General features: G+C 55.8%; 1 protein-coding gene across 2 annotated transcripts in view; it reads left to right on the top strand.

Annotated features, from left to right (window-relative positions):
- TOLLIP (toll interacting protein) overlaps nt 1–11,140 on the top strand; it is a 17,699-nt gene extending 6,559 nt beyond the window's left edge. The window contains exons 4-6 of one of the 2 annotated variants that reach the window (XM_069107328.1): nt 3,507–3,659; nt 7,485–7,575; nt 9,340–11,140. In XM_069107328.1, coding sequence (XP_068963429.1) covers nt 3,507–3,659; nt 7,485–7,575; nt 9,340–9,554 — 459 coding nt within the window. In that variant the 3' untranslated portion in view covers nt 9,555–11,140. Of the gene's footprint in view, nt 1–3,506; nt 3,660–7,397; nt 7,576–9,339 lie in introns of both variants that reach the window. The other variant, XM_069107327.1, reaches the window with a different exon arrangement.

The following is an 11,140-nucleotide window of genomic DNA, read 5'->3' as shown; positions in this document are numbered from 1 at the left end:
GTGTGTGTGTGTGTGTGTGTGTGTGTGTGTGTGTGTGTGTGTGTGTGTCAGGGCCCAGGTGGGTTGGTTGAGGAGAGGCCAGTGTTCAGGGTCCCTTCAGACTCGGACCAACCCCATCCCCAAAGGCCGCTGTGTGCACAGCTTATGAGTGCCAGTCTTGTTCCTGGGCTTCGGACTCTGGACAGGTGGGTCCTGGCTCCATCAGCTGGCGACCTGGTGTGTTCAGAGTCAGCCGCTGACCCTGGGGCCCTTCTTCAGGAAATTGCCTCTGACGGGGCCTTTTTCACAGATGAGGACACTGAGGCAGGTGCTCTCTCCCCTGTGACTGTCCTTCCCAGATTCTGTGGCACTGGCCAGCTTGGCCCAGGGCATGTTTGGACTTCAGAGCTGGGGGGACCTGGGCTGGCACAAGGTTTTGTCTCAGCTGGTGTCCACACTGTGCCCTCCCGGGGCTCTGGGAGTCACTCTGGGCCCAGGATGTTCCAGAAAGAGCAGGCACTTGGCAGGTTTGAGTGCTGCTCGAGGAGGAGGTGGCTGTGGGAGCAGGGGTGAGCGGGAGCAGCTCACGCATCTGGCCTGCCCACTGGCCCGGGCACAGCCTCACTGTACAGGCTCAGAAAGGGCAGCCCCAGCCAGTGTGTGTTAGAGCTGGGAGGCCTGCCGTCTAGGCCATGCTCCTTAAAAACTGGCCGCTCTGTTTTGGTCCAGAAGAAGAGAAAATGCACACTTTTTCATCATGTAAAGTTAAAAAGGGCTTGCACAGAGAAAACTGCTGCAGGTAACCTTGGGCATTAAGGGTTGGGAAAAGTCCTGGCAGCATCTCCTAGCCAAGCTGGATCAGGCCGTCAGGCAGCCCATGAATTGGCAGCTTTGGGATTTGAGCCCTCAGCCACTGTCCGTCTGGCCCAGCCTCAGGTCTCTCTCCCCTTGACCCTGGTGCTGACCTCACCTGCCAACCCTCAACCCTGGCTCGTTGCCATTGTCAGCAGCGGTGGGGACTGCATATAGAGGAGAGGTGTGTGGATGGCCCTCCGCAGCAAGGCTTTCAGCTCCTGAGTCCCAGTCCGGGCACCCTCTTCCCCTGCTCCAGTCTCTCCCTGTCTGCCGCCAGCAGACACACCCGTCTCCCTCATCCTCAGAAGCCCCATTGACCCCTCCCTCCCCACTAGCCGCCGTTTTAGCTTTTCTCTCTACTGCAGCTGAACTCCTTGTGAAGCATCAGCCGTAGGCACCTCCACGTCCCCTTGTCATCCAAGAAAAGCTGCTCTCTGTGCCCTTGTGGACGACCCCCCCCGAAGCCTTTCCTCGGTCCTCATCCTCTGGGGCCCTGGTGGTCACTGTCTTCTCACCCCCCCCCCCCCCCGACCCCTCAGACAGTGGGTGGCCCTCACCCTTTACCTGTGCCTTGCCGTTGCAGGCGACACCTTCCTCCTAGCCACCCAGGCCAACGAACTCGGTGGGGTCTAATCCTGTCAGTTGCGATTGCCTTTCTAACATCTGGAATACGCCCCCTTTTCCCCTGCCCTGTCCTCACCCTGCTGCAGGCCCATACGCTCTCATCCCTGGGCCTGCAATAGCTGCTGGGGGGTCTGCCTCCCCCTGGTCCATCTCCACTCAGTCATCAGACTGATCTGCTTAAAACATGAGTTGGAACATGGGCTCCTTCCCCCCTCCAGGATCCAGTGCACGGCACTCTCTTGGGCCTTCGAAGCCCTTCACCACTTAGTCCCCCCGCCCACCCTTTCCAGTGTTCTCACACCTTAAAGCACCTCAGACACAGGCAGTTGGGCCCCCAGCCCTGCCTGGCGTCCTCGCAGGCCTCTCCCAAGATGATGCTTCCAGACGCAGGCATTCTCCCCAGCTGTTCTCCAGGCTTTCTTCTTAGGTAGCCTGTCCTGACCCTCCCGAGTGCGTGTACCTGTTGGATCCTTGTATATTTTCTCCCTGGCCCATTTTCCAGGCAGTTTATTTTTGCTGAGATTCCTTTTAAGCTCTTGCTTCCTCTCATCCAGGAATTCTTGTTGGATTTGTGCCCAGATGTGCGTATTTTCTTTGTTTTTTGTTCAGGCTTTGCCTGTAGATGCTTTAGACTGATTGTCTTCTTCTAGCATCTGTCTCCAGAATATCTTTTACAGTGGGGTTCTTCCAGCCTGTGTCTTGACTAAGGACTTGATGGAAGGCCTGGGTTGCTTCTGTCGTTGCTCTCCTGGGTTATTGACTGTTAGGTTATCCAGGCTCACCACCTGCAGACTTTCAGGGCTTCCAGAGGGTTTTTCTCCAAGGCAGCGTCTGATGCCTGCCCCCTGGTCCTGAGCCCCCGTCAGCCAGCAGGGAAGCTGTGTGGCCCCCGAGGGAGACAGCTGCAGGCTCCTCTTTTGCTCTGGGTTTCCTGCCCTGGCTCTTGGCCTGCTCCTGGGATCTGAGCCGTCCACACACTGCCGCTTCTGAACCTGCTCTTCTCCTCTGTCATTGCCTAGGCCCTGTAACTGCCCCTTGCTCTGGAGTGCCGCTGCCGGGGTTCCTTCTTTATTCTGTCCAGAATCTGATCTGGAGCTGGGAAATGAGTGACAGACCTGCCAGAGGGCTCTTCTTCCCATACAGTGGGTGTGGGGCCTCCTTTGGCGTCGGCGGACAGTCCCTGCCTAGGCTGTAAGGCGTCTGTCTCACAGTCATCCTTGGCCAGGCCTTGTCTGTCCCTGGTCAGAGGATCCACTGTGGCTTTGTGTCGGATTTTCCCATCAGGCTTTGGTCTAGTGCGTTTTTTGGATCTGTTTGGAGGAAGAAGGTGGAACTCACTGACTTCTGTCTGGTCTTGTTACCTTGGCTTCACTGGGAATAGAACTTGTCAATGACTTTAAAAATGACAGACCTCACATCTGATCAAAGAAGTGCCATCTCCAAGCACTCTGAGGTGGCACCTCCCCATCCCCCATGATTTTGGAGGTTTGGGGCGTTTTGGGAGGAAGCATCACTTCCTTCTTTACTAGTGACCCAAAGGTGACAGCCTGAGGAAGCTCTGAGAACGACAGAAACAGTGAGGACGTACGTGCTGCCTGTGGCAAAGTCACTTAAGGATAGTGACAGTAATTGTGAACGTCTGTGTAGCCCTCCCATGCCCGGCTCACATCCAGCGAGGAAAGGTCCCCCTTGCCGGCTGTCACGGAAAGGAGCGAGCGTCTCTTCTTGTGGGCCACACCGCGGGGCCTGGGGGTGCGTGGGCAGCTCTTTGGCACCTGCTCCCACTCCTCTCTCTGTCTAGTTTGTCCCAGGGATGTGAGGGCACTGAGCTGACTTGTCAGTTACACCTTGTTCCTGGTGGTAGAGCCTCAAGAGCATGGCCATGGTCGGAGGCTGCTGATGGCCTTGCCCGCCGACAGCAGGGGGGCTTCTAATGCGAGCACATCCTGTGCCCCTGGGGCCAGTTTTTCCCTGGCCGTGGGGCAGGGCCTTTCTCCTCTAGGCCAGTCACACCTGTTCTCTCCTCTCCCTTGTGTGTGTCTCCTCAGCGCGCCTTCTCCATGGACGACCGCATCGCGTGGACTCACATCACGATTCCTGAATCTCTCAAGCAAGGCAAAGTGGAGGATGAGTGGTACAGCTTAAGTGGGAGACAGGGCGACGACAAAGAGGGCATGATTAACTTGGTCATGTCCTACTCGGTGAGTGGGGCAGCACGGCCATCCTCCTCTGCTCAGCCAGAGAATTGTATTCCTTGTGGCTTCGGGGAAGCAGGTGGGCATGGACTGTGAGCTCCTCGAGGGCAGGCCCCTGCCTCTTGGTTCTGCGTCTTCTGGGACTCACCCTGTGCCTGCCTTAGATTAGGGAAGTAAGCTCCATTTCCTTCCATTCCCCTAAGTGCAGTGAACCAAGACGGCTCCTCTTGGCCCTCCAGAAACAAAGCTGGTTTTCCGGGCTCCTTTTTCTCAGTTCCTTTCCTGACCCTGATGTGACCGGATGTCCCATGAAGGAGTTTTTGCCTTTAAGTACATGATAAAACCAACTCTGTCTCGTCATTGATCTGTTATTAGCATTCACTGTCTTCGTGGATCGCTGAGAAAACAACAGAAACAAGGCCCAAGAAACTGGAAGGTTGACCTGGTTGGGACGGGCTTTTCTCCACACCCCAGTGGGTTTCTGGCTGTCATTCCCGGAGTTGGCCTCCCTGGTGTAGGCAAACGCAGGGACAGTCAGCCAGTAAGCATTTATGAAGCACCTCTATTCTAGGCACTGTGCTTAAGCACAAAGGGTAGCAGAAGAGGCAGAAGGCAGGCCCTGCCCTCAGGGAGCTCACAGTCAGTGAACGGGTGGCCATCCAGCATTCTCCCTCGACCTTCCTTGTTCCATAATGGAGCCTGTCCACACCCAGCACCACCTCTCCCCAGTGCCCCGTGTGCTCTCCGGAAGGAGTATACCTCCCGTGTCCCCACACGCTGGCTTTGTTTCAGAGTCAGGCATCGGGGAAGCTGGCATCGCATTAACAAGGGCTTCCTGAGGCTGTGTCTCCTGAGGCTTCAAGGCCAGGCCAATACCCCTTCCCCAGTCCAGCTGTACAGTAACTGGAATGTTGTCTGTGCTGCCTGTCCCTGAGAGCTTTCAGCTCCGGAGGTGGAGCCATGGTAACCCATTCTCTGTCTGCCTTCCCAAGAGCCTGACTTTGCACTTGTTGCTTGGAATGTACCTGGCAGCTCCTAAAATCATGGCTGATGTCATTAGGCCCTTTGGTTGGGGAGTGCTGTTGGGCTGTGAAGGGTCTCCTGCAACCCAGGGACAGTGAACTCTTCAGTTGGCTTCAAAGCCGTTCCACTTCTTAAAAGAAACTTTCGACTTTTTTTTTCAGTTACTCATAAACAAATATTCCCGCTCTCTTTTCCTCCCTTTCTTTCCCCCTCCTTAAGAAGGCAAGCAATTTGATATCAGTTATACATGTGCAGTTGTGCCAAACATTTCCACGTTACCCATGTTGCAAAAGAAAACGCAGACCAAAACCCAAGAAGAATGAAGTTCAGAAAGGCTGCTTCGTTCTGTGCTCAGACTCCCCCGGCCCTTTCTCTGGAGGTGGGCAGCAGTGTCCATCCTGAGTCTTTCCGAACTGTCTTGGGTCATTGCATTGCTGAGAAGAGCGAAGTCATGCGCAGCAGACCATTGGTACAGTGTTGCTGTCACTGTGTACGGTGTTCTGGGCCTGCTCCCTTCACCCTGCATCACTTCCTGGAAGTCTCATTCTGCTCATCCTTTCTCATAGCACAATAGCATCCCTTATAATCATGTGCCACCAGTTGTTCAGCCAGTCCCCAGTTCATGGGCATCCCCTCAACTGCCACTTCTGTCTTTGTGCTAATAGGTCCTTTTTCCCGCTTTGATCTCTTTTGGGGTCCAGACCTGATAGTGGTATTGCTGGGTCTAAGGTCGTGCGCAGTTTAGTAGTCCTTTGGGCGTAGTTCCACACTGCTCTCCAGAATGATTAGACCAGTTCACAACTCCACCAGCAATGCCTTAGTGTCCCAGTTTCCCCACATCCCCTTCAGCATTCGTCATTTTCCTTTTCTGTCATGTTAATTCATCTGATAGGTGTGAGGTGGCTCCTCAGAGGTGTTTTAATTTGTGTTTCTCTAACCATTAGTGATAGCTTTGATTTCTTCTTTAGAAAACTGCCTATTCATGGCCTTTGACTGCTTTATCAAGTGGGGAATGGTCCTTATCTTTATAAACTTGAGTCACTTTCTTATATATTAGATAAATTAGATGTAAGAGTTTTGGCTTTTTTTCCCCAGTTTCCTGGCTGCACTGGTTTTATTTGTGCAAAAACTTTAAATTCCATGTAATTCCAATTGCATCCTGTCTCTCCTGCCTTATCTCCTTGGGCCTTAAATTCTAACCTTCTCAATAGCTCTGACGGGCAGACTGTCGCATGTCCCCTGACTTGCTTGTTGTATCACCCTTTATGTCTAAATCACACACCCCTTTTGGCCTCACATCAGCGTATGCTTTGAGATGTTGGTCTGTCCCTAGTTTCTGACAAACTCCAGCTTTCTAGTAGTTTCTGTCCAGTAAGTGAGTTCTCGGGACCTTTTTCGCAAGCTTTTGGCCCCCTTGAGGGCCTGGGCCTCCCTCCCACTGCTTGAGCTCTCTCTTCACAGGCCCAGCACTATCATCCACCTTGGCTGCCCCCAGGAAACTCATCCTCCTGGACATGGCTCCAGCTTTGGCCTTCAAACCTGGCCAGGACCCTCAGTCACTTCTGCCCCTCTGATGGGAGAGCCGGAGGACAAGGCAGAGGGCTCGGAAGCCCAGCTCTGCTTGGTTTTGACTCCTCAGTGCCCCTAGGCCCTGGCCCCTCCTTTCCAGCAGCCTGTGGTGCATCACCTCCCCCCACTCAGCTGTATGCTCCTTGAGGGCAGGGTCTGCCTTCCTTTCTCACAGTGCATGCTTGTTCTTCTTTATCAGCCCACAGCTGCTTCTTTGACACTTGTGTTGGTGATCTCTTCCGGATGTCCTAGGGGACAAGTTAGTGGGGGGGGGGGGCAGGGAATGCAGGTAGCCTTCTCTGGGATCATCTCCTGATGGGACTGTGGGAAGCAGCCAGCCTTTCGTAGGGCACAGCAGGCAGGAGCTGTGGGCCCCCTGGGCTCTGGTCTCATCTCCCTTTTCAGGATCTTTCTCATAGGCACATGGACAGGCTCCTATGTTGGTTCATTTGGGTGTGGACTTTTCTGTCACAGCTCAGTCACATTCACTGCCTCTCCACAGGGTGGCGTCCGTAGGAGGCTTTGAGCAGGTGGAATGTAGTTTCGTGTAGTGTCATTATTTAGAGTGAGGATATCCTTGGAAGCCTTATTTAGCTCTTCTTTGGTGACTTGGAAAAGAGGAAGTCTCTTCTATTGAAGGGAAAACACCGGTTACTGGGCAGCTGGATCAGGGGAAGGATTTCGGCCTGGCCCTGAAGCCTCTTCTTGTCCTGTCCTCCCACGTGGCACAGCAGGAGACACACCGTTGGGAAGCCCTTCCTACAGGCGCCACTTTCCTCGATGCCTTTGAGAAATCCCGGAGGCCTTTGAATGACTGACCCTGAAACAAACCTAGTGTCTGGGGGATGTATGGCACATGCTCCTTCCGGTGAGTCCGTGGAGGACCCGGTGGCCTGGTGGCTGTGAACAAGGAACTCCATCACCCAGCCAGAGGAGTGGCTCTTGTGGGGTCAAGATCTGAGGGAATGCTGGGTGGGAAGGCTGTGGGAGGGTGCCGGGTGCACAGCAGGAAGGGATCTGCATCCTGTGCTGTGCTGAGGGGCTGCACGGGCACAGCCCTGGAAACACTCATGTGTGAGGTCACAGCTGGCAACAGGAGTGCGTTTGGGCTCCGTGCGGAGCCACTTCAGACGGCCTTGCCTTTTCCCAAAGGCGCCTTCCTGCTTGTTGCTGTTGGCCAGTGGGTTATTCCTCCGGCTGGGCCCCACTCAGCTTGTGTTGCTGCCTTTTTGTCCCCAGTCTCTCCCAACCGCCATGATGATGCAGCCTCAGCCTGTGGTCCTGATGCCCACGGTGTACCAGCAAGGGGTTGGCTATGTGCCAATTACAGGTATGTCTCTTGGCCACTCCTTTTCCCCTCTGCTTGGCTTTACCTTAGTCCTTTTTCAAGATGGTACAGACTTCCCAAGTGACTGATCTAGGGCTTGGCCATAGGCGAGCCTTGGGACTGTGGGGGCAGGGGTGGAGAGGCCAAGGCATTTACCAGGCAGTAACTTGAGTCTCGGGCTGTGATGGTTCCTGATGGGTCAGCAGCTGGGGAGGCAGCTTTACTGAGGACTTCTCAGCTGTTTGTACCAAGGCCCTCCGCCTTTTCAGGGTCTTCTCCTGTCATCCCCTTTTTGACTGAAGAATGAAGTGGGGAGCGGGCGGATATGACTCTGGAGCTGGAATGTTTCTACTTCTTAAGGCAGTTGGGAAGCCCCCAGTCTGTGGCAGCCCCTTGCCAAGCCCTGAGGTGACAGTTCCTGCCCTCCAGGAGCTGCCATTCTGCAGGGGGGAACAACATGCCAACAGCTCTGGACAAAGCTCCAAACAGGAGCTGTGGGAGCTCATGGCACAGGGAGATGGGGAATGGCTTCCTGCCCCCCAGAGAGGTGGGGAGACCAGCAGTGCCCCAGCAAGGGGCTTCTCTGGGGCGCTGCCAGCTGCTGCCACTCCAGTAGCAGAGGCTTCCCCACACACTGAGGCCAGATGCAGTCCATGGGGCAGGCTCACAGGCATCAGTGCCTTCCCTCATGGGCATACGGCTTTGCCTCTTAGCAAAATCTCATTTAGACTGACTTCTCTCACTTGGCCCACACAGACATGGGTTTTGTTCAGATTTTCTGCCCTCATCCCTCCCCAGGGGCTGGGGGCTGGCCCCAGATTCCCCTGTAGATGGTGTCCCTCACTGGGACCAGCAGTGCCGTCCAGTGGGTTAATGGGTGCCCTGGCCTGGCAGAAACCAGACGGTCTTGAGGGCTTTATCTTGGCTCCCATCCTCCTGCATGTACTGTGAAGGGGCCACTCTTGGAGAAATTCAGAAATGCTTGCTGGTGGTAGGTGGGGTCTTCTGGGCTTTGAGCATCCCTTTGCCACCCTCCCCCCCCAACAGTGTTCACAAGGCACACACTGATGCTTACTTGGCTTCTTGGAGAGAGCAGGAAAGGCTTGGTCTTTGTAGGAGACTTTGGGGGGCATTGTGGCCCCCGTTGCTAGGCAGGCAGGCTCTGCTCTCTTCTCCTTGCGGGGCCCTGTTCTTTCCCTCTGGTTGGGCCCCCTTGCAGACAATGGCCGCCTCCCCGGTCTCTCCCCTGGCTCTCAGTGGCCACTCACCAAGCAGCCTATAGAGGTCAATTGTGACGTGCCAGACGAGTCTGGGCGAGTGCCTGCCTGGCTGTGCTGCATTGAGTTGTGCCAGTGTTCCCCAGGTGAGACTCCTTCCATGAGGCCCACCTTTGTTCTAGAGTTTAGCCCGGGTCAGTGGGGTTTTCCAGTTTAAATTTGGCCCTGCGCTGCTGAGTCCTGGGCCCACTCCCCACCCCCAGTGGCCCTGCCCGGGCTCTGGCCCCCCCCATGGAGCCGCTTCCATCCGGGCTAACGATGCTTACGCTCTGTGCCCTGTGGCCATCCCCTTCTCTGCCCTTTGCAGCCAGAGAGCCCTCGCCCCTCCCCCCCCGCCTGTCCAATGAGCCCCGTTCCCAGACCTGCGTCCTGCTGCCCAGCGTGGCTGTGGTCACTTTAGCAAGAGCAAGACGCAGGCAGGGGGTGTCAGGGAGCCCGGCCCAGTGCGCATGGGTGTGGCTCCCTGCCCAGTACGCTGTCTTGTCTGTAGGGGTGCCAGCAGTCTGTGGCCCCGGGGTGATGCCCTTGGCGGTGGCCCCTCCAGTGGTCAGTCCCCAGCAGCCGTGTAGTGAAGAGGACCTGAAAGCCATCCTCGACATGTTTCCCAACATGGACAGAGAAGTGATCCGCTCAGTGCTGGAAGCGCAGCGGGGGAACCGGGAAGCCGCCATCAACTCCCTGCTGCAGATCGGGGAGGAGTCTTAGGGCCCCGCGGGGCGTGCCCTGCCCAGGCACCCCGTCCCCAAGTGATTGGCCTCTCTCGCCTTGGCATTAATGTGTCCCCAGCTGTATGTGCTTTTGTGGTTTCTGCAGATGCATGTGGGTTTCTCCACTTACTAGCCGCGATGCCCAATGTGCTGTTTTGTTGGGGTGGGAGAAGTGTCATGTGTATTTATTCCCCTTCCGCCAGTGTGGCCGCAGGGTTGGCACCCTCCACCTCTGGCTTAGGGCACTCCGTTACTACTTGCCCTGGGCCAGAGAGGGAAAGCCCCTGCTTGGCCGCCTTGCCCTGCTGCTCTCACCCCCATTGTGGTGGTCCCCAGCTTCACCCAGTCCTGAGGGGCCCTCACCGGGACCGTGTGTGAAAGGCATTCCATGTGCCCCCTTCCCAGAAGCATGCTGCTTTCCCCTTTGCTCTCGCCACGCTTCTCTTCCTACCATGTTTATGAAGTTCCGTCCCAAGGGGGACCTTCCTCCTCAGTGACAGGGACAGGTGGGCTCCCGTCACTTCACAGAGGGTACTTGGGCCCATTCTCACTGTCCTACCGACCGAGGTGAGTGCCGGCGCCCACTTCCGCTTGGCGGTGTCCGCAGAGTGTAGGAGGGGAAGTCGGGGGCAGAGAGCCCCATCGATGGACCTAGAAGTCGTGCACTTTACCGAGGCCAGTCCTCTGTGCTGGGGCTCAGTGGGTGGAGAGTGGCCGACCTCGGACCTGGAAGCCAAGCCTTGGGGGGGGGGGGGAGTCTGGGAGTTCCCCACCCCAATCAGAACATGCTGCATCCCTTTCTACTGGATGTTGACTATCAGATTGCGTGTGGACACATACGTGTGCAAAGTGTATGCTGGTGATTGTAGTCAGTGACTTCTGTTCTCAGGTCAGGACCAAATGCTTTTCTTTGGGAATTTAGATTATTTTCATAGCAGAGAAGGCAGTAATTCCCTCCCTTGCCCTTTAATTTTTAAGTAGATTCTGACTAGCAGCCCAAGTTTTCCTTTGCAGGCCCTGCCTACCCAGGGTGGGCTGTGACAGGTCCTTGACCAGCTGCTTCCACACCATCCTTTGGGCTCTCATGAGGAGCCCTGGTCCCAGGAATGCTGCACTGTCCCTACACCTACGTGGAGGGGCTTTTGGGGTGTGTCCACCTTACCTTGGGCCTAGAGATTGGTCTAGCAGCTGGGGAGGCAGAAAGGATGCCCAAATGGGGAGTGGGGCCTCCATCAGGGAACGGGGCCAGGGTGGGCTTGGGGAATGTGCTATGCGCCCTTCCCAAGGCACAGGCTTCCTCTGGAAGGCATGGGGAGGGCAGCTGCCAGATGGGCCTGGGCAGCCTCTGTGGCCTGAGGCAGGAAGCCCGTGGGTGGCCTTGGCCCCTTCCAACACCAGCCTGTATTGGGGCTGGGGCAGCCTGCTTCAGTGGACATGGGAGGCTTTGCTGAGATCACCTGTGGGCCTTGGGCTCTGCTTCTGTTATTGGGTCCAGCATCTGCAGGTTTTTCTCTCATTGTCACATATATGTTTTGGTCTTCTAATTTAATAAATCATTATCTATATGAATATTAAAATGAAGAA

This window comes from Petaurus breviceps, unplaced genomic scaffold (genome assembly GCF_028583685.1).
Source record: "Petaurus breviceps papuanus isolate PSGF00001 unplaced genomic scaffold, PetGlider_PUasm1.0 89917, whole genome shotgun sequence".
Classification (NCBI taxonomy): domain Eukaryota; kingdom Metazoa; phylum Chordata; class Mammalia; order Diprotodontia; family Petauridae; genus Petaurus; species Petaurus breviceps.
Note: the sequence above shows the minus strand (reverse complement) of the source record. Positions and strands in the feature narration are given on the sequence as shown.